This window comes from Hemiscyllium ocellatum, chromosome 1, assembly GCF_020745735.1.
Source record: "Hemiscyllium ocellatum isolate sHemOce1 chromosome 1, sHemOce1.pat.X.cur, whole genome shotgun sequence".
NCBI classification, from domain to species: domain Eukaryota; kingdom Metazoa; phylum Chordata; class Chondrichthyes; order Orectolobiformes; family Hemiscylliidae; genus Hemiscyllium; species Hemiscyllium ocellatum.
Window position 1 is genome coordinate 87,833,317 of NC_083401.1, and position 23,170 is coordinate 87,856,486.

Genomic DNA, 23,170 nt, shown 5'->3' on the forward strand with positions numbered 1-23,170 from the left:
AACAGGCCCTTCAGCACAACAAGTCCACACCGACCCTCCGAAGCGCAACCCACTCATACCCCTACATATATACCCCTTACCTAACACTACGGGCAATTTAGCATGGCCAATTCACCTGACCCGCACATCTTTGGACTGTGGGAGGAAACCGGAGCACCCGGAGGAAACCCACGCAGACACAGGGAGAATGTGCAGTCAGTCGCCTGAGGCGGGAATTGAACCCGTGTCTCTGGCGCTGTGAGGCAGCAGTGCTAACCACCGTGCCGCCCACACAACTAAGTATTGAAGACCATTCAGTTCATGTTTCCCACCTATGTCAATTCCTAATTGCTTTTCAGTTACCAAGCAAATATTAATCATTGTGTAAAGAAGTACTCTCAGTACTGAATTTGCCTTTTAAAAGTGTGTATCTAGAGATCCTTGTCCTGCAGTGCTGACTGAATATGAGAAACAACCATCCAGCTTAACCTTTCCTAATCCATTTAGCAACATCCATCTACAGAATAACGTCCTGTCTCTTCAGCATTTCTTCAAGGCCAATGAATCCAAAAGGTATATCGTTCCCTCATGATGAGTGCTCTGATGTTAAAAAAAAGCCTTGTGGTTCCTCTCTGTTTCCCTTGTGACTTGTCAACCAGAACTGAATAGAGTTCAATGAATAAAGTACTCAAAGCATGATGGTTTTAGACTTTTAGATTCTGATTTTAAGATAGCTCCAATATTGGTGCCCAAAATGTGTGGCTTTAAGCGCACAACTAATTTAAAGCACATTGAGCTGACTATGAAATGGAATAGATTCAATAATTAATATAAGATCCCAAAAGAACTTTGGCCTTCTTATTGGCAGTGAGCCTAATGAGGCAAAATATTAAAGGTTAAGTTTTAAAGCAAAGTGGTCACTTACAGTTAAATGGCTGAAAATTGTGGAAAACATAATTTCAATCTATAGCAATTGATTCCATATGTTTGCTAGATTTTGGCCAGATTGTAACCAGGATAGAGAGGAACAAAATTATTGACAGAAGACATGAATTTTCACAGAAAGAATAAATGAGTGACACATGTATTCCATGAACTAATATTGTAATAGTGAAGAAGGAAATTTTTAACAAAATGTTAATAGACTTCACATTATTTATTCCTTACTAATTCCAAAAGACTATAAATTACAGGAGCAGAATTAGCATATTGAGCCCATCAAGTTTCTCACCTTTTTGGAACAACTTGTCATGGAGCCCACAAAGGAGCAGGCTATTCTGGACCTAGTGCTTTGCAATGAACCAGACTCTATAAAAGATCTTAAAGTAAGGGAACCCTTAGGAAGTAGCGATCATAATATGGTAGAGCTCAGTCTGGAGTTTGAAACAGAAAAGGCAAAATCGGATGTAATGGTGTTACAGTTAAATAAAGGTAATTATGAGGGCATGAGAGAGGAACTGACAAAAATAGACTGGAAGCAGAGGCTAGCGGGGAAGACAGTAGAGCAAAATGGCAGGAGCTTGTGGGTATAACTGAGGACACTGTACAGAGGTTCATCCCCAAGGAAAGAAAGATTATCCGGAGAGGGATTAGACAACCATGGCTGACAAAGGAAGTCAGGAAATGTATTAAAGAAAAAGAGAGATCCTATAAAGTGGCCAAGAAAAGTGGGAAATCAGAAGATTGGGAAGGCTACAAAAACAAACAGAGGATAACAAAGAGAGAAATAAGAAATGAGAGGATCAAATATGAAGGTAGGCTAGCCAGTAATATTAGAAATAATAGTAAAAGTTTATTTCAGTACATAAGAAACAAACGACAGGCAAAAGTAGACATTGGGCCACTTCAAACTGATGCAGGAAGCCTCGTGATGGGAGATAAGGAAATAGCAGGAGAACTTAACAAGTACTTTGCATCAGTTTTCACAGTGGAAGACATGAATAATATCCCAACAATTAAAGGGAGTCAAGGGCCTGAGTTGAGTACGGTTGCCATTACAAAAGAGAAAGTGCTAGAAAAGTTAAAAAGTCTTAAAATTGATAAATCTCCTGGCCCCGATGGGATACACCCTAGAGTTCTGAGAGAGGTGGTTGAGGAAATAGCGGAGGCATTGGTTGAGATCTTTCAAGAGTCACTGGAGTCAGGAAAGGTCCCGGATGATTGGAAGATGGCTGTTGTAACCCCCTTGTTCAAGAAAGGATCAAGACAGAAGATGGAAAATTATAGGCCAATTAGCCTAACCTCGGTTGTTGGTAAAATTCTAGAATCCATCATTAAGAATGAGGTTTCTAAATTCTTAGAAGAGCAGAGTCTGATTAGAACAAGTCAACATGGATTTAGTAAGGGGAGTTCATGCCTGACAAACCTGTTGGAATTCTTTGAAGAGGTGACAAGTAGGTTAGACCAGAGAAACCCAGTGGATGTGGTCTATCTAGACTTTCAAGAGGCCTTTGATAAGGTGCCACACGGGAGGCTGCTGAGCAAGGTGAGGGCCCATGGTGTTTGAGGTGAGCTACTGGGATGGATTGAGGATTGGCTGTCTGACAGAAGGCAGAGAGTTGGGATAAAAGGTTCTTTTTCGGAATGGCAGCCGGTGACGAGCGGTGTCCCGCAGGGTTCAGTGTTGGGACCACAGCTGTTCGCATTATATATTAATAATTTGGATGAAGGGACTGGGGGCATTCTAGCGAAGTTTGCAGATGATACGATGTTAGGTGGACAGGCAGGTAGTACTGAAGAAGTGGGGAGGCTGCAGAAGGATCTAGACAGTTTGGGAGAGTGGTCCAGGAAATGGCTGATGGAATTCAACGTAAGCAAATGCGAGGTCTTGCACTTTGGCAAAAAGAATAAAAGCATAGACTACTTTCTAAATGGTGAGAAAATTAGTAAAACCAAAGTACAAAGGGATCTGGGAGTGCTAGTCGAGGATTCTCTAAAGGTTAACATGCAGGCTGAGTCCGTGATTAAGAAAGCGAATGCAATGTTGTCACTTATCTCAAGGCGGTTGGAATATAAAAGCAGCGATGTGCTACTGAGACTTTATAAAGCTCTGGTTAGGCCCCATTTGGAGTACTGTGTCCAGTTTTGGTCCCCACACCTCAGGAAGGACATACTGGCACTGGAACGTGTCCAGCAGAGATTCACACGGACGATTCCTGAAATGGTAGGTCTAACATATGAGGAATGGCTGAGGATCCAGGGATTATATTCATTGGAGTTTAGAAGATTAAGGGGAGACTTAATAGAGACGTACAAGATAATACATGGCTTGGAAAGGGTGGACGCTAGGAAATTGTTTCCATTAGGCGAGGAGACTAGGACCCGTGGACACAGCCTTAGAATTAAAGGGGGTCAATTCAGAACAGAAATGCGGAGACATTTCTTCAGCCAGAGGGTGGTGGGCCATTGGAATTCATTGCCACGGAGTGCAGTGGAGGCCGGGACGCTAAATGTCTTCAAGGCAGAGATTGATAGATTCTTGTTGTCTCGAGGAATTAAGGGCTATGGGAAGAACACTAGTATGTGGAGTTGAAATGCCCATCAGCCATGATTGAATGGCGGAGTGGACTCGATGGGCCAAATGGCCTTAATTCCACTCCTATGTCCTATGGTCAATGATGGCTGAAATGTTTCTCTTGCCTTCTCCCCACAATCTTTGATCCCTTTACTCATCAAAAATCTACTTATCTCGGTCATAAATACACTTAAAGAGTTGATCTCCACAACCTTCTGTGGCAATGAGTTCCACAGATTCAGCACTCCCTGGCTGAAGAAATTCCTCTTCATCTCAGTTTTAAAACTTCATCCCTTCACTCGGAGGCTGTACCTTCAGGTTCTAGTCTCTCCTACTAATGAAACAGTTGTCTCCACGTTCACTCTTTCCATGCCTCTCAGTATTCTTTTAAGTTTCAATGAGATCCCACAGCATCTTTCTGAACAGCCAGAGTCCTCAACTGCTTCTCATATGACAAGCCCTTCATCCCCAGGATCATTCTTGTAAACCTTCTTTCGATCCCCTCCAATACCAACATGCTTTCCTTAGATAGGGGCCCAAAACTGCTCACAGAAACTGCTGGAGAAACTCAGCATCTATAACAGAGAAAAACTTTGAAGAGATCTCACTTCACCGTGTGGTATCCATGAAATGAGGTGTTCGTGGATAGAACACATAGTGGAGTGCCTAGACCACAGGTAAAGAGTGTTGCTGGAAAAGCACAGCAAGTCAGGCAGCATCGACGTTACGGGGAAAAGCCCTTCATCAGGAAATCCTTTTGCCCGAAACGTCGATTTCCCTGCTCCTCGGATGCTGCTTGACCTGCCATGCTTTTCCAGCAACATTCTAATCTTGACTCTAATCTCCAGCATCTGCAGTACCAACTTCTGCCACAGGTAAAGAATACAGGCAGAAAGGGAATGGGTAACTGCCAGACCGAGTTAAAACGTTAGGCAGGCATTGCAGGAGATAGTGGGGGTAATGGTTTCTCAGGGATATTTACATAGTGAGATCCAAATCTGTGGAATCATGATTGGCTAATGGGCATGTGTGTGGGGAGGAAAAAAAAGATTTGGAGAGGAATAGTGATAGGGGATTCTATTGTAGGGGTTAACAGATAGACATTCCTGTTGCTACAGTCATAACATGAGAATTGCAGGTTACCTCCTTGGGGTCAGGGTCAAGGGTGTCACTGAGTACAGCAGAGTCTTGGCCAATGTCAGTATCAATGACATAGGTAAAGAGGTATGGGTCATAGAGTCATGGAGATGTACAGCATGGAAAAAGACCTTTCGGTCCAACCCGTCGATGCCGACCAGACATCTTCAAAACAATCTAGTCCCACCTGCCAGCACCCGGCCCATATCCCTCCAAACCCTTCCTATTCATATACCCATCCAAATGCCTCTTAAGTGTTGCAATTGTACCAGCCTCCACCACTTCCTCTGGCAGCTCATTTCATAAGCTAAGAAATAAATTAAAAAGCAGGACCTTAAGAGGTAGTAATCAAAGGGTTACTCCCAGTGTTAAATGCTTGTGTGATGAGGAATAGCAGAATAGACCAGATGAATCTATGGCTGGAGAAATGTTGTAAGCAATTTTTCCTTAAAGGTGCACCAGCATTGACCTTCACGTATATTTTTGTCTTTCTTTCCTCTAAAGTATTTTGAAAATGGAACATATACTAACTTTAATTAAGATTCGGGTGCCTGACTAAGTGCAAGATTATTGTAGAAACAGAACAATGCTCACCCCACCATTGCGTGCACACCTCTACAGCTATGTGTGTAACTAGAGCAGAGAATGGGTAGGGACATCAGAACAGAGACAGGATTTTAGTGGAGGAGAAAGATCCTGCCTCTTCTTAACAATTTCCCAAGATGCTGTCAATAAGATGGAATCCGAACAGAACCCAAATCTGCCCTTATGTTCCACTCTCTGTACTACCGTAATTGCTGATGAAGGGCTTTTACCCAAAACGTCGATTTTCCTGCTCATCAGATGCTGCCTGACCTGCTGTGCTTTTCCAGCATCACTCTAATCTAAACTAAGGCAATTGCTCCAGGGCAGAACTCCATTCCCCAATTTTAGTAGCTTGTCTTTTTTATAAGTTTGGCTTGATCAACAATTATTTAAAATCACTAATTTTGACAGAATACTGTAACAAAATTAGTTACATTTCCTGCAAGTCGACAGTACAGAAAAACATGACTTCATAATGGAAAATGCTTTTCAATGTTTACCTAGAAGTCCAACACAACCATACACCACACTTGATGTTTGTTCTGTTGGGATCACAGAGGGATTCAGCAATGATGAACAGGTGAAGTCGTGACTTTTGAGTATGGTCATATGGGAATCGGATTCATTTTCATCTAATTCAGTGTCGTCCTCAGCTGTGAGGTTCTGTCTTTCTGAAGAGCATTTTTGTCTTGTATAGAGTGAATCTGGTTGATACCTGGCAAGGTTTAAAAAGAAAATTTAAACAGTTTAAGTTTATTGAAGAAAACAAGAAAAGTACATATCTAGATTCTACAAATAGAAGCCAGACTGTAGATATTTTCAAATGAACCTCCAAAGAGATGTGATGGCACACCTCTGGACTTGAACCTGGATCTGGTGGCTCAGAGATAGGGACACTACTACTATATCACAATATCCCCCAGAAATCAAATGGTGAGCTCTTTTCTTGTACTTTTCATTTAATTTCAATATCATCTTCAACCAGCTGAACAAAATCAATATTACAGATTTCTCCATGAATATCATCAAGGACACTTACCACCCAATAGGAGTACGAGTGGAAAGTAATCTAACTTTCACAATGTAAACCGAACAATCAGTCATTTAAAATATAAATAGGATCTCTCCTAGTTTTAATTCTTCCTTCTATGCTCTTTCAAAAAGCTTGTGATGGTTACAGTTCCAGAAGAATCAGACACTCTAACTTGAATGTCACTAACTTGATTGAGTTTTTTGAAGAAGTGACAAAAAGGATTGATAAAGGTAGAGTGGTGAAAGTTATCTATATGAACTTCAGTAACGTATTTGACAAGGTTCCTCATGGTCGTCTGATTAACAACATTAGATCACATGGAATACTGGTCGTTTGGATACGAAAATGGACTTGAAGGTAGGAGACAGAGACAGCTGGTGGAGGGTTGCTTTTTGGACTGGAGGCCTGTGACCATTGGTGTACCACAAGGATCAGTGTTGGGTCTACTACCTTTTGACATTTATATAAATGATTTGGATGTGAGTATAATAGATATAGTTAGTAAGTTTACAGATGACACGTAAATTGGTGGACAGCAAATGAATACAATTGGACCTTGATCAGATAGGCCAATAGGCTGAGAAGTGGCAGATGGAGTTTACTCTAGATAAATGTGAGGTGCTGCATCTTGGAAAGGCAAATTACAGCAGGACTTATACACTTAATGGTAAGGACCTGGAGAGTGTTGCTGAACAAAGAGAGCTTGGAGTGCATATTCATAATTCCTTGAAAGTGGAGTCACAGGTAATCAGGGTTGTGGAGAAGGTGTTTGATACGCTTGCCTTTATTAATCAGTACATTGAGTATAGGAGTTGGGAGATCATGTTGTGGCTATGGGGCTACATTAATTTAAGATATCTGGTCCGTGTGGCCAATGTACAATGCTGTATATTCCTATGACTCTATGATCCTCTGACACCTTAAAGAAATTGGCCTTGTGGCTTTTTTTAAAAATTATGTTAAGTTGTTTTCTATCTTGAGTCATATTTGAGTCAATATTGAAACAATTTAATTTAGGGGGTGAAGCCGGAACAATGGAATGGCACTGTATGAATACGGGGCGAAGTTGATGCAAGGTCAGGTCCCGTGACTTATAAAGTTCAGGTAAGTAATGCAGTCCTGAGCAAACACGTGCATCATCTGAAAGCTGTCACCTCACAAACTGGCAGCAACAAAACATATCTGTCAAAAGGCCTGTCAAAAATCATAGGTTCTCCCCTTTCATGTAGTGTTAAGGAAGCCTCAGTTCAAGATGGATGCAATCTTAATACCGTTGCACCTGGAAGAAGAGGAGGAAATTCTTCTGAAGTGCTCCAGATGCAAGAGATGGGCTATGGTCTAGTACACGCTACCTGTGTCAGAGCCTGAGCCAGAGGAATCAAAGCTAGGGCAAAAGTGTCGCAGGAAAAGCTACAAGAGAAAGACCAGGCCTATATCCCCAGACCTTGTGGAGGAAGGATGTAGTGATTGGAACCAGGTGGATCTTGTTGACAATGAGACCCTTGATTGGTGTTGTTAATCTAGACCAATCAGGAAAGCCCTGGCTGACCAATATAACCAGGAGAATCAGTTGGTTTTTGAGGGGGTCATTATGGTTGCCTGCCGGTGTGCGGTGTGCGGTGTGCGGTGTGCGGTGTGCGGTGTGCGGTGTGCGGTGTGCGGTGTGCGGTGTGCGGTGTGCGGTGTGCGGTGTGCGGTGTGCGGTGTGCGGTGTGCGGTGTGCGGTGTGCGGTGTGCGGTGTGCGGTGTGCGGTGTGCCTCCAATTCTATTTTGATTTAATCCCTACCCTTCACTTTTTACTTCACTTAGGCATTGCCCTTGATGAGAAGGGCACTGCTTGTCACTGACCACCTGGGTGTTTTCTTTCCTTCTTGGTGGTGGCATATAAATAAAATTTTCTGCACTTGTTGTTTCTTCACTGTGTCTTACGTCTACATGCACATGACATGGGTACTGGGGATAAATAAGCACTGCTGCTGTTTGTCAGTAGTGTGGGAAAGTGAAAAAGGAAAATAAAATATAAAAAAAAGAGAAAAAATACATAACAGGAGATTTAGAATATCCTCAGTTCTGGTGACTGACTCCTAGCTGGCTGGCCACAACCAGTGTACTATGCACAAGTAAATAAGGGTTTACTTGGTAACTAGGATACAGTCCTCTGTGCTGTTATTTCACCATCATTTTGTTTTGGTATAAGATTGAGTGAGAGGTTATATGGATAGCCAGAACATTGTGCGAGATGCTGTAAAAGCATTAAACCAGTGAATGGATGTTGCTTCTGACTTACCTTTAAGGTCAATTAGCTGAGCAAACAAGGAACATTTTCTTGCCAAAGGGAATCTTGCTCACAAAAAATAAAAACAATTCCATAAACTAAAAATGAACTTGGCATGACTCATTGATACATATAAATCGGAATGTCTTGATCACAGTGGTGAAAAATAGGAGATATTCACAAAGGCATAAATATTTACCTGAGGAGGAGTACACATGCTGCTACCAGAGTATATGCCAAGAGTGTCCCAATAGACATCATATCCACTAAGGCTTTAAGATCAAAAAGGAATGCCATGACAGCTGCAAAAGAAATCAACAGGATGTGAAGCTGTAATGCTGAAACAAAAGAAACCTGTAACTTATGAAGGAAAATACATACAAATCTAAAATGACATGTTGCTAATATTAACGGATGATCAATTAGCATATTCAGGAAACATTCTTAACATCTGTTTTAATGCAGGTAACAATCCTTTCAATCTGCAGACCTCATTTTTTACTCGAAGATTTTACAGGAGTTAACACCTCTAGTAAAAGTGCAGGCAGACAAATATTGTGCTAGTCTGTTAAGTGTTCTTTAGTCATTTTTAAGTATCAGTCATTTTAGCCTAACTTTCACAACTGCTGTGCAATATTAGAAAGCTCTTCTTTAAAAAGTTAATAACATAAAAAATGCACAGAACTTGTCATGATTTAGGTCTACAGTCTGTTTTTTTAAATATACAATTCACTAATTTTATGGACTATTGCATGCAAATAGTGAAGCTTCAATTAAAGCACACAATATGAGTTTGATCTATACTCCTTCCTGGTTAGTAGATTATATCCTGAACCCTAATCAAGTAATACTACAGTAAATTAAACATTTCACAGGTTAATTGACAAGACATTAAAATGAACACATTTGAAAGTGTTAATATCAGTGCTACAATTGATAAATAAGATAGAATGAATGGTATTTGGAGGCAACCAATAATTAGCAAACATTAGGACACATTTAAACTTCAGGCGAAAAATCCCCAATCATGTTTAGATTTTCTCGTATGGCCTTCATTCATAGGTAAATTGAAACAGTGATGGAGATTAAAATGTGGATCCCAGCCAGAAAGAATTCCAAGAAAAAAACTGGTATGTCTGAAAAATTCAAATATGGATTGGAAATTAAGCTGGTCTTCTGCCATGAAAATAATTTAAAACACTTGAGAAACAAATATACCTTAACTTGGAAATCAGAAACTTCTAATTTATACAGTTATTGCAAAGTTATAACTATGTTGTCAAATTACACTATATGACAATACTTAGCTACAACAACATTAAAGCAAATACAAAACGCACCCACGTCACTGTGCTCACAATAAACCAATCGTAATTTTTCTAATCATTTCATTACATTCTAGTCCACTAATTTATTTCACATAATTTTAATGAGCACTTCAGAAAAACATGAGAAATTAAATTAAACCAAATGTTTCAACGATTTTATCCCAATTCGTTGAAATTTGCAAGCCATATAAGTCTTCCTGATCAAGGAACTCCATATGAAGACAATGTAACCTCTACACATAACACAACATACTTCTCCTTCCACATTAAATAAACCCTCCAATAAAATGGTAAATGCTCCTTGAAAAAAGTGCAAATTAAAAACAAAAGAGGAGTACTACAATTAACAGTCATTAATTGGTTAAACTATACTGTGAGAAAAGAAAATGAGGGTAGGATCTGGTCAGGATGTTCCATTTTTACACAAAACAAAAACCAAAAAGAACTGTGGATTCTGATTCTGAAAATCAGAAACAAAAAAACCTGAAATTGCTGGAAAAACTCAGGCAGATCTGGCAGCATCTGTGGAGAAAAATCAGAGTAACATTTTGTGTCCAGTCAACCTTCTTCAGAACTGCCAAGGAATCGCTGGCTTTGTCGTTGGTTGGATCTGGCACTGGTAACAGTGGAAGGGCATCATGGTGATAGCACTGAGGTGCAGAGAGTTGTGACTCTGATGTTGCTGAGTCTGGTGCAGATGATAGCGAGGAGATGGTGGAGCAGAATCGACCCAGTGGCAAAAGATGGCGCCTGAAGAGTGCTGACTTCAACACTGGTTGGGTCTGATGTAGATGGTGGTGAGGCAGCAAAGTCGAGATGTTAGCACGTGCATGGTTGATGATAAGCTGGGTCAGTGTGGATGGACTCTTTAAGCTATATCTTTCTACATCTTTTTCTCATTATTAAACTATTCAAAATGGATCATTGTGACATGGAAGAGCTTTTCACTATTTTACCATTTTTTTCAGCTAAATTGCTCCTCTTACGCTATCATTATTCAGAGCACATTCTAATTATAAATATAAAAACTAGTGCTGAAGGAGGCCATTTGGCCCATTACTGTTACAAAGTTGCTCTAAGAGGTTAACTTCAGAGTTTAATCCAATTTTCCAGCTATTAGCCTATATCTTTGTTAGTTTTAGCAATTCAAGTGAATATTCCAAGTATTTTTTTAAAATAGAATGAGGGTTTCTGTCTATGCCACCTTCTCATTCGTATGATTCAGACCTCCTTCGTCCTCTGGATGATAAACAATTCTCAACTTCCCTCTCATTCTTCTAAAATTACTTTAAATCGATATCCTTGCAAACTATTGGCTTCTTTTTTGCTAATCCACTCTACCTAAGCTTCTGTACAACTCATTTACATCTCTCCTAAACTTGCAAGCCCAACATCAGCATATCCAAAATTGTCTTATAGCTAAAATTCTTCAGTCCTGGTAATAACCCTCTGTAAATCTCCTTCACACAGTCTCTGGAGTGATCACGTTCTTCCTGTAATATGGAAACCAGAATTTACACACTACTGTAGCTTGATAAAACTAATATTTTATGCATACCTAGCACAATCTCTCTGCTCTTATAGTTCCTATTCGCCTTCTTAACCTCTTTAATATCCAATCCTGCTACATTCAGTCATATAGCACGGAAACAGACCCTTCTATCCAACTTGTTCATGTTGACCAGGTTTCCCAAACTAAACTAGACCCATTTGCCTGCATTTACCCATATCCATTTAAATCTTTCCTATTCATGTACCCGTATAAATGTTTTTTTTTAAACATTGTAACTGTACCTGCCTCTACCAGTTTCTCTGGCAGTTCATTCCATATATGCACCACCCTGTGTGTGAAAAAAGTGCCTCTCAAGTCCCTTTTAAATCTTTCCCTTCCCACCTTAAATCTATACCCTCTAGTTTTGAACTCCCCCACCATAGGGAAAAGACCTTTGCTAATCACCTTATCCATATCTCTCATGATTTTATAAACCTCTATAAAGGTCACCACTCAGCATCCTAAGCTCCAGTTTAAAAAGTTCCAGCCTATCCAGCCTCTCCTCATAACTCAAACTATCCAGTGCTGGTAACATCATCAGGAATGAAGGGTTTTTGCCTGAAAAATCGATTCTCCTGCTCCTCAGATGCTGCCTGACCTGCTGTACTTTTCCAGCACCACACTCTCGACTCTAAAAAGAACAGAGCTTTGACCAACAACTAGTCAACTCAGGCAAATGTGAGGGGGACTAATTTGTTTTCTACAGTAACTTTGTATAATCTTATCTGGAAGTCCAAAGATTGCCAACTCCCATTTTACTCCAAAGAACTATGAAGGTGAATTTTTCCAAGGCTGCTCAGTGTACACCTTTAAAAGGCTAAGTATGAACCCAATATACTTTTTGCATTGTTAATAGTTTAACTGGGTGTTCTGTCTCTCTAATCCACCTTTAGCTGATTGTGTTTTTGAATGTGTGAGGAAAGTTAGTGTGTTTTGTTACATTTATATTTCTGGAGGTTGTATAAATAAAACTGCTGTCTTATTTTTGTTTAAAGACTTACTCAAGAGCCTGCTTTGTGTTTATTACTGAAAATGAAAACACTAAAAAAGGTTTAAAAGATTCCTCTACAGCACATTTCATTGTAGAAAACAAGATGTAAGGAGAAAGGGAAAAATTATTCCACTACTATCTCCACCATCCATAACAAATTGCACTCAAAGATCTCTCTGTTTCTCTAAACTTTCAATATCTTCTCATTTATTGTTTATTCTCTAATTGTTTGTCCCTCCCAAATGTAATGCCTCACACCACTCAAAATTAAATTTCATTTTCCATTTTCCTGTCCAAATTACCCCAGTCCACTGTTGCATTCTTGCAGCCAACAAGCTTTCTTCCTTACTATTAAGCATTCAAACAATTTTAGTATTAATCACAATCTTTTTACATCATGCCCCCTAAATTTAAGTCCAAAATCATTGTTATGATATATATAAAAGCAAGGAAGCTAGTACTGGTCCTGTAGAGTTCCACTGAAAACAAACATCCAGTCATCGAAATATCTACTGACCATTACCCTTTGCTCCCTGAGCCAATTTTGGATCCAATTACAACCTTCGATCCTATGGACTGTTACTTTTCTGAAGCGTCAGCCATATGGAATCTTGTCAAAAATCCATGTGGGTTGCATCAGAAGTGCCACCCTCGCCAATTCTCTTTTGGTACCTTCTGAAAGACTTCGGCATCACTTACTTGCTTTTGCATCAATTACAATTTCCTTCAGATGAAAACTGATTCAGGCCTGTAAAGTTTAGCTTATCCAAAGCTCTGCTACCTGTTTCATACCAAATTCCACTCACCTACCACTTTGCTGCTTATTGGCCGACATCAGCTCCGATCTTCAAACTTCAATTTAAAATTCCTCAGCTCATGGTTAAATAGTTATCATTCTTACCCCCATCTCCAATTTCTTTCAAGCCTAAAACTTGCCAAGAGATCAGTGTCCCTGCAACTCTGACTCCTTCTGCATTCCCCACTCACTTTGTCCCATCACTGATTGTGCCATCAGCTACCTGGCCCCTATGTTCTGAAACTCCCTCTAAACATCTTGGCCTCTACAGCTAACTCTAACCCTATCTGCATACCACTTTTATCCTTTCAGGTTCTGCTTAAAATCTAACTCTGTAACCTAACTCTGTAACTCACCTTTCTGAATATCTCTTTTTCAAGGTCAACTTAGATTTTCACCTGATGGAATAATTTACTATTTTGACAGTGCTACACAACTGGAAGTTGTTATCATGGTGAGCAATGCTCTCAGCAAGGATGACAAGATCAGAAGAATAGTCATTGAACTCAAAACATTAACTCTGTTTCTGTCTCCACAGCTGATGCCAGACCTGCTGAGTTTCTCCAACACTTCTGTTTTTATTTCAGATCTCCAGCATCTACAGTGTTTTGTTTTTATTGTAAAACCCCCCATAAATCCTCTATATTTGCAAAATCACAAATTGCAAATTCGTCTATCTACGCAAAAACAACAAAAAATCAACATCTGCAGGCAAAACTCCCATATCCATGATATTTTTGACCATTTTAACCTATTAACAAATTCTGCAATTGTGAATTTAATCATTTGGGAGGATTCTCAGGAACGGAAGCCTCATGGACACGGAGAAACGACAACATTATGAAAGTCATTAATCTGGCTCAGTTGCATATCACAAGATATAGCATTAGAAGTTAAATATTATCAAAAATAACCATGTGCCTTCAAATCCCTGGAATTAATGTCTCATAGAATTATTAACATTTGTCAGATTCTAAAGAGATTAGAAGAAAAGGAATTGCAATACACTTTCATATCAACCTCAGTTCACTCCACAATAGACACAATGGGGTCAGTGTAAAAACATGACTTGACACTGGTTTTGTGGGGGCTGGGAGGTGGATTTGATTTGAATACACTGGTGGATTATACAAGGCCACATTTTCATCTCAACATCACTGTTTAATATCCATGTGAACAACTGCCACTGGAATCTGGGTGTGCCAGGTTACTTTTGTAAGCATTTTATGAAAATAAAAAATACATCCCTTTCAGAGATACGTCTATTTCATGAAATTAAGCACTCTCAAGGAGTCTTTTAAGCAGATGCCAAGGTTTTTTTAAATCCACTTACAAAATGTAGAAGGAGATTACAATGTCTGTGACTATAAATTTCTTCTACAGGATTGTAATTGTTGCTCTTTAGAACCTGGCATACCCATTTGCAATACAATCCTAACCACCTGATTCACGAAGGCACCAGCACTCAGCATGCTTCAGGGAACAGTACATCAAGCCCAGGCATGCTTATCGACAGATGAGGTCCCATCAGGGGAAGGGACAAGTTGCATCAGCTTACCAGCGATGACCCCTGATGCCAGTGTTGCAACAACTGGTGTCTGCCTCTTACTCACTTTTGCCAGAAAATTGAACAGTAAACCATCTCGTGCCATTGCAAACAGAACTCTGGGTAAAGGGAACATAGACCCCAACAAGCTAAAAAGAAAAAGGTCAAAGTTCAAATAAAAACATATTCAGTGAAATGTACTTGTAATGGATACATTAAGCAAATGTAGAATTGCCAAAGTCAACGGTCATGTCACTTTTATATCTTTCATGAGTTTTTTTTTGCGCATTATAGTACATAATGTTAATACAGAGAATAAAACTTTCTCTATCTGATCCTGATTAACAATTTTGCTTAACCTACAATTTAGAAGACTAAGTTCCAATGTAAAATACAAATGATTTCTCTTCCCACATTAGTTATCTTCAAGGGTTTACACACAATTGACAATTTTTGGTCGTATTTGTAATGTTGAACTTTAGGTGCTGGTAGTGGGCTGAGATGAGCAATTGAAATACCTGTCTGTTTGCTTGTTGGCAATCTCTTCAGGGGTCTGTGGGGCTAATATCCGTCAGCCTTGACGGTATGATACCAAGGAATAAGGGAACATTTTAATCAAGGTTGATATTGTTAGTCACTACTTGCTGATACCTTAAATGGGTATAATTCAACCAGTGTTGCAGTATGATTTCCATTGATGCATCTGGTAGTACAGGAAAAACTTCAATCATATCCTTAACCTTTGTCGGAACTTGATCACAAAGGCGTATGGCATTAGCAGTAGCTTTCTCAGGAATTGAAGTTATATGCTTGATTGGAGGTACAACAGCTCTTGCTACCTTTAAATTGCCACTTAATACATAAAATGAGGAGATGCCATCATGCAATATTGAGAAAGGGTCAGCAAAGGCCACAATGTTAAGATATTCTTTATAGTAATGCCATGTGTGAAAAATCTTGAGGACATACTTGGGAGGCCTTTTCTTGATTCTCAAAGGGACCTGTGGTGAATTCTCTCAGTAACGTCATAGGAACAACAGAGATAAAATTTAAGCAAGGCTGAATAAGCTTCTTTGGAATTGCACTGAAACATTAAATATGAGAGTTCACATTTCAAAAGATGGGGAATTTGGTGATTTTTGCACATTTGTAACTGGATATTAGAAGCAGTCAAATTCTTTTGGTCCTAATTTTTAACAAAATTGCAATCCCAGTTGGATTGAGAATACTTGTAACAAATGAAGAGGAATTTAAGAATGCAGTTTTCCCAAACATCAAACTTAAATAACAAAAATGTTGATGGGTTAGGTGGATGGACCTTTTAGCTCCAAAAATAGGTAGATAAAATTAATGAACAGTTGCTGATAGAAATTCCAGAGGAAGAAGCATCATACAAATCAATTGATACTGCACTCGAAGGCTGGGGATGATGCTACAAAATACTCTGAGATTCTTAAATATCTGATAATATCAGGCAAACCTCATGAAAATTTATTGTTTAAAGTGTGTGCTCCAATTACAGTATCCTGTTAAGAAACCTTGAAGTCCTTATATTATGCAAGATTAGTAAGTAAGAAAATACTACCTCATGCTTTGAAGCTATACTCATAACATGAAAATACAATAATGAAAATATCTTTATTCTGACAATTCCAATCACCCCAACCTACTCTTTTCAGTTTAGGAATTACAATTTATATCAAAGAAGATGTTGCAATTTCAATCAAAATAGCACAAGGTCAAAGCCTCACAGTGGCATGGCATCATCGGAAATTCCCACAGTTTTCATATGGCCAGTTCTATGAGGGAGATTCAAAAGTAAGATCAATAAGAAAACTTTATGTTGGTTCAATAAGGAAGACATGGAATATGTAATGTTTGAATAACACTGAAAATGGAGACAATGACACTGAAAATGTACAGTGATAGCATAGATATTGGCTTTGACTCAGTATAACAAACATTGAGGAAATAGATTTTGATCTTGATGATTTTGAGAGTGACTCTGAAGATGTGGAGAATGATTATTAAACATCAAACTAGATTTGGCAATGAAACTAAACCTGTTACAAAAATTAACTTTTAATCAAATAATCTTGAGAATAATATGTTTGTATCAGTTTAGGTATTTGTGTTCATATTTGTGGGAGTAAAATTGTCAAATAAAATAATTGTGTGAAATAAGTTAATTAAATGAATTGTTGATTATATCTGTCAGATGAAAGCACTATTTCAAATAAATTATTTCATAGAAACATTTTGTGGCCTGATTTTTGGGTTTAGTCCATATCCATTTAGTCCACATGCCTGTATGGTAAACATCTCAAATAATTATTTCATTAAAAAACATTTTCTTAATCTTGATTTTTAACTTTTGTTTCTCAGACTTAGGTCAGAAAGCCCAGCTTCTTACCATCTATATTTGGAAGCTACTGAATAGTGTGCATCCAAATTATTTTTTGTTTTCTTGGCTGTCAGGTTACCTTGTATGCAGAAAGATAAGCAAAACTGTTTTTTTACAGCCAGTTCAGTCAATTTTAATCCCATCTTGGTCATAGTTCGAGGCATACAGCACACACATCCTTTGGTCCAACTCGTCCATGCCAACTAAATTTCCCAAACTAGTCTCACTTGCCAGCGTTTAGTCCTTATCCCTGTAAACTTCTCCTGCTCATATACCTGTCTAATTGTGTTTAGAATGTCGTAATTGAACCATCTTCCATTAAAAATGGTGGCCCTCAGGTCCGTAAATGTTTCTCCTCTCACCTTAAAAATATTCCCGCTAGTTTTGAACTCCGTCACCTTGGGGAGAAGACCTTGCTATTCACCTTATCTATGCCCCTCCTGATTTTATAAATCTCTATAAGGTCACCCCTCAACCTCCTAAACTCCAGTGAAAAATATCCAAGACTATGTAGCCTCTCCTTATAGCTCAAACCTGACAATATCATGGCAAATCTTTTCTGAACATTTTTCCTTCAGCAGGGTGACCAGAAGGTACATAGTACTCCAAAATAAAAACACCATCAACCTGGGTTGAATATAAACCCTGGTCTGAGGTGACAAATCTCCACTTGCTTCACCCAGGTTCTTAAAAGGTAAACATACAGAATAAATACCTCCTTTCAAACCAGATTAGATCTTTATAATAGATAGTTTATTTTACTGTGCACTAGTCATGAGCATCAGAGCAACTGGAGCAAAAGACTGGATCTAATCTCACAGTTATCAAATTGTATTCTCTGCTGGATGATTTTAAAGCAGTGATTGGTTTGGAAACCAGTAGAGAGAAGCTAATATCACCATTAAGTTAAAGGACCATTGTAAAGCCTGTTTCGATGGTTCCTGATCTGCTAGTGGCCACTCCATTGTGTTTTCAATCTGTTTAATTCGAATCGTGGCCAATGTTTTATATTGAGGGTGTTTCATCAAAATTGGAAAAAGGGCGAAGGGTAGGGTCAAACAAAAGGAAGACTGGAGATGATGTAGCAAGTAAGAACATTAGGTGACAAAAGTGCAATGCAAAAAGGGTTGAAAATGATACAAAGGAAGAAGCATAATGGGTCCATAAGATGTCCATGCAATAGCAAGTGCTGCTGTAGAAACAAAATGACAACAGCTATGATTGGAAATTGCTGAACCCAGCACTGAGTCCAGAAGGCTCAAAAAATGAGATCCTTTTCCTTGAACTTCTACTGAGTTTAATTAAAATAATGTGGGAGCCCATGAATAGAGAGAGATCAGAGTGCCAGTGGCAAAGAAAATGAGAATGAGAGTCTTAATTTAACTCAGCAAAGAATTAACACACTGACCATGTGACAATTTTGTTCTACATTTGCTTATTTCAGATAAAATCCATCTTTACTTTCCTTCTTCCATCCATCCATCCATAAAATCTCACCTGCAACCACACCTGATGACATTGTAGCAATAGCTGGCGTCTTCGTCTTAGAATTGATGTGGGCTAAAACTTTGAAAAGCAACCCATCTTCAGCCATAGCATAGATTACACGGGGCATGGGGAAAATTGAACCAAGCAGACTGAATGAAGAGCAAAGACATGCAGAATGTCGCAAGTCAGAGTCACAGCTAGTACGCAGTATTAATGAAAAATTAACATTCACTTTAGGGCTCTACATAAACTCTCAAATTCTCCTCTAACAGTGAGGAGTGGTTTATGTAATCCATGAAATTCTTATCTCCCTAAATTAAATTACAATTATTTATTAATTAATGCAGAAGAGTATTATAACATCAAAATATGGCATGTTGAATTCCACAATGATCCATTTTTTGTATTCATTCACAGGATGTAGACATTGCTGGGTAAGGCTAGGCCATTATTTATTACCCATCCTTAATCACATGCAGGCCACAATGGCAGTTTCCCCCCAAAAAGGACATTCATGAACCAGATGTGGTTTTCCCCCTGTAATAATGGTCACCATTAGACACTTAATTCCAGATTTTTATTTAATTTAAAATTCCATCATTTGCTACGGTTGGTTTCAACCCCAGGTCCCCAGTACATTACCTGGGTCTCTGGATTAACAGTCCAGTGACAATACCACTGGGTCATGCTTCCCTTGTGGGTAACATGCTCCCTCATCCATTTCTCAGACATTCCAAACAACACATTCCAATTTCATTGCCAGCCTATATTAGGCTAAGTGATCTCAACTGCTATTCTAAGATAGCCTTAATATTCTTGTCTATGCTATTGGAAGGCAAGGGTGGTACATATATCAATTGATATCAGGGCACAACATAATTCTGTTAGGATGTGATGACGCCTTTGCAGGATAAATTAATATGCAGCACTTGTGTCTAGACTTGTACATAATAATTGCTTCGGCAAAATGTTGGTGGCTTCCAGTCTGTTTGTGCTCATATTTTGTAAAGGTCTCAAGTTTCATGGGATGACAGCAAAAGCCAAGGAATTAAACCAACATTACTGAATTAACTTCTTCCAGTGTAGTTTCAGCTGAATGTCAGGAGAAACAGTTACAGCTACTATTACCATTTCTTCAGCTATTCCAACTAAGCTGTGATTGGAAATCAAGAGACACCACCTAACAGTACTACTCCTCTCAGTTTATGATAGTAATCTGTTGGGTGGATCAGAAATGTAATATTGTTTAGAGAACACTAATCTGGGAAATAAACATTCTCCTAGGACACGTTTTTAACCTCTAGTGAATAAAAGATTAAAGAAACAAAAATGAAATTTTTATCATGATGTGTCTTCACCAATGCTTTCCCGGGATTCCCGGGAAACTCTGTCCATGTTAATGCAATTCAGAACTATGACTTCATTTAACATTAAATTTCTAAGTTAACTTTGTTTACTGTAATAAACACTGGAGTATGTTTGACCAACTTTGGGTGGCCAAACATGATGAATATTTGCTCAAACAGGCAACAGTTATGTAGAGTCCTACAGTGTAATCACTTAATTATTATTCACGTGATTTGATTTGATTCAGCTGTAGAGGTAGAGAAATGTAGTACACGGCATGCTAAGAAATTTTGGAAATTGCACTTTAATGATTTCACAAACAAACATTTTGTCTGCAAGGTTTCCACAAAATGTCAAAAAAATGCAACTAGTATCACATAAAATTAATTAATAAAATTAATTATCTTTCACTGACAGACTGTCAACTCAGCCTTGGTGGAAAGCTACCAATTACACCTACCACTTCATTTTCTTTGCAACTGAAGTCAATGGATTAGAAAACCAGGCAGGGGGCATATAATGGAAGTTCAAACCACAACCCCTAATTTATGAGCAAAAATTTAAAGCATGCCCAGAATATTTTGAATACCACTACTGAATAGCCATACCCCAGGATAACAATTGAAAACTTAAGGCTCCTTCAAAGCCAGTGCCTTAACATGATGAATGTCCCCTAGATGTTCTCCTGCACATTCACAATTCCCAAACCTCTGGGTGTTAAAGGAGATCCTCTGACATATCAGACTGCAGTAATCTGGTGGGGTAAGGCCTGTGCCACACAGAAAGTGTCACTGATCCTGTTAACCTGCTTCATGTTGTGACTGAACAGTGATCTACCAGATGATCCCCATACTCCATGCTTCAGAATGCATAATGAGGAGTGCGTTTAAGAGCTGAGAAAATTACTCCACCAAGGCTGGATCATGTCATTTCAACAGCTGGCTATAAACCTTCAGACCTCTGTTTCAACACTGTGAAAAGAAAGGTGAATACTGGTGGCAGCCTTACTTCTTACAAGAAATATATTTGTTGTAGGATCAAGTCTCCATGAAGCATTGCCTAAAGTGGTTCATAAGTGTCTCAGCAGCCCTATCTGGCATGGTGTTCACCGGAATCTGGTCCACTTTTAATTAACCAATTTACATGGCATTCTCACAGAAAGGGGACGTTGAGTAGAACCAGAAACCTTGGACAGTTGCAAAGTTATTCTAATAGAGATAGGACTATAACCTGAAATGAAAGTGCAGTAGTTAGTGACTAGATGAAACATGTATTGCAGCAATGGATGCAGAAAGGAATAGAATGAAAAATCTGATTGGGACAAAGAGGTGGCCTTGCAAATATGGTCATGGGATCGTAGAGATTTTGGAGTAGAAAATGGGTAGGTTTAGTGAAGGTAGGAGATTTGTTACATCTAATTAATCTAAATATAATGCTAAGGCAATAAAGAAGGCCAGCTATCATGGTGGCAGAGGCCATAGAAGGTTGGAACAAGATAAAATGCTCTAATAGAACTACAAGTAAATTAAAACTTTAAAGATATTCTGTTTCTTCATTAAACAATCATCCCAACTAATGGTGATCAACTATGAAACAATTCAATATCATATAAAAACATGTCCTACATTAAGATCATTCAGTTGGAAGAGGACATCAGAACAAAAATTCTGCATCTAATGTGTGCTTTTTACAATAGTACAAGATAAATGTTTCCAATTCCTCTGTTCAGAAATAAAACTGATTATTTTTCCATACCTTGTTGATAATGCACAGAGAGATCCCACTGCCACCAGGTATTTTGCAGGCCCCCAGCCAACATATTCAAAGGCAACAGGAAGTGGACTTCTTGCATCCAGTAGGTAATAAGGCATCATGAGGGTCAGAGCTGCTGAAACTCCAAAGTATGCCAAGAAGCAAACCAAAAGTGAAGTTACAATTCCTATGGGAATAGCTTTTTGAGGATTTTTCACCTCTTCACCTGGAATGGCAAAGAATATCATATGGCTCAAATGCAAACAATTAGTTTGGTAAGTTGAGTTTTGTTAGGTAAGTTGGTGATAGAAAAAGGAGACCCAGGAAATTCCTCAGAATTGTTCCTGCTCTGCTTTTACTAAAAGGTTAATTTCTGGTCTCAATCAAACAATCATTGAGATTACAAATTATGGTTTAGGGCTGGATTTTCAAGGTTAAGATATAGTTATAGTTTATCCAGCTTACCCCTGGTTACTGATGTGACTGTTTAAGAAGCCCTAATATAATAGGCCCAAGTATTATGATATTTGGAACATAAATTAATAGTCAATATAATTAGATTTGATTACAGTTGGAAACAGGCCTTTCAGCCCAACCAGTCCACACCAACCCTCCGAAGAGTAACCCACCCAGACTCATTTCCCTCTGACTAATGCACCTAACACTATGGGCAATTTAGCATGGCCAATTCATCTGACCTGCACATCTTTTGGACTGTGGGAGGAAACCGGAGCACCTGGAGTAAACCCACGCAGACACAGCGAGAATGGTAAACTCCACACAGACAGTCGCCCGAGGCCTGGTGTTGTGAGGCAGCAGTGCTAACCACTGAGCCACTGTGCCACCCTGAATTCAATTCATGTTGGGATGTATTTATTTTACATAACTATATTCAAAATGAATAAAGTATACATCAATTATTAAATGGGGCACTTGTTGGTATAGAAGTAACACAGAAGAAAGTTCTGAGGGCATACATTTGCACTGTAAAAAAAACAGAATTACATGCAGATCTTAAATTGTAAGACAGATTGTAGTGATACACTCCAGAATTTAAACTACTTCAACATTAAAATTACTTGAATTTTCATCATAATTTAAAGAATCAAAATTAAAATATATTTTCATGTTCTTTGGTATACTATTAGCTTTGATAGTCAAAAATTTAAAACTGAAAGTTTCTGAGAGACGTTACTTATGCTGTCTCAACTAAGTACTTAATGGATGCTGACTTAGAACAAAATCACCATAAATTTAAATGTGGGTGTCAGAGCTCTCAGTGGGTGAGCATTTTCAGTGACAGTGACCATAACTGCTTCACCTTTACCATAGCCATGGAGACGGATGGGAACATATTTAATTGGGGGAGGGGAAATTATATTGCTCTTAGACAAAAGCTGTGGAGTATAAATTGGGAACAATTGTTCTATAGGAAATGCATA

At 38.7% G+C, this 23,170-nt stretch overlaps 1 protein-coding gene across 1 annotated transcript in view; it reads right to left on the reverse strand.

The window, feature by feature from the left end:
- Window positions 1-23,170, reverse strand: part of slc7a2 (solute carrier family 7 member 2) — a 160,671-nt gene that overhangs the window by 14,841 nt on the left and 122,660 nt on the right. The window contains exons 6-9 of the mRNA XM_060830540.1: window positions 21,732-21,954; window positions 14,750-14,886; window positions 8,724-8,826; window positions 5,716-5,930 (exon numbers count right to left, since the gene is read on the reverse strand). Of these exons, the coding sequence (XP_060686523.1) occupies window positions 5,716-5,930; window positions 8,724-8,826; window positions 14,750-14,886; window positions 21,732-21,954 (678 nt within the window). The remainder of the gene's footprint in view (window positions 1-5,715; window positions 5,931-8,723; window positions 8,827-14,749; window positions 14,887-21,731; window positions 21,955-23,170) is intronic.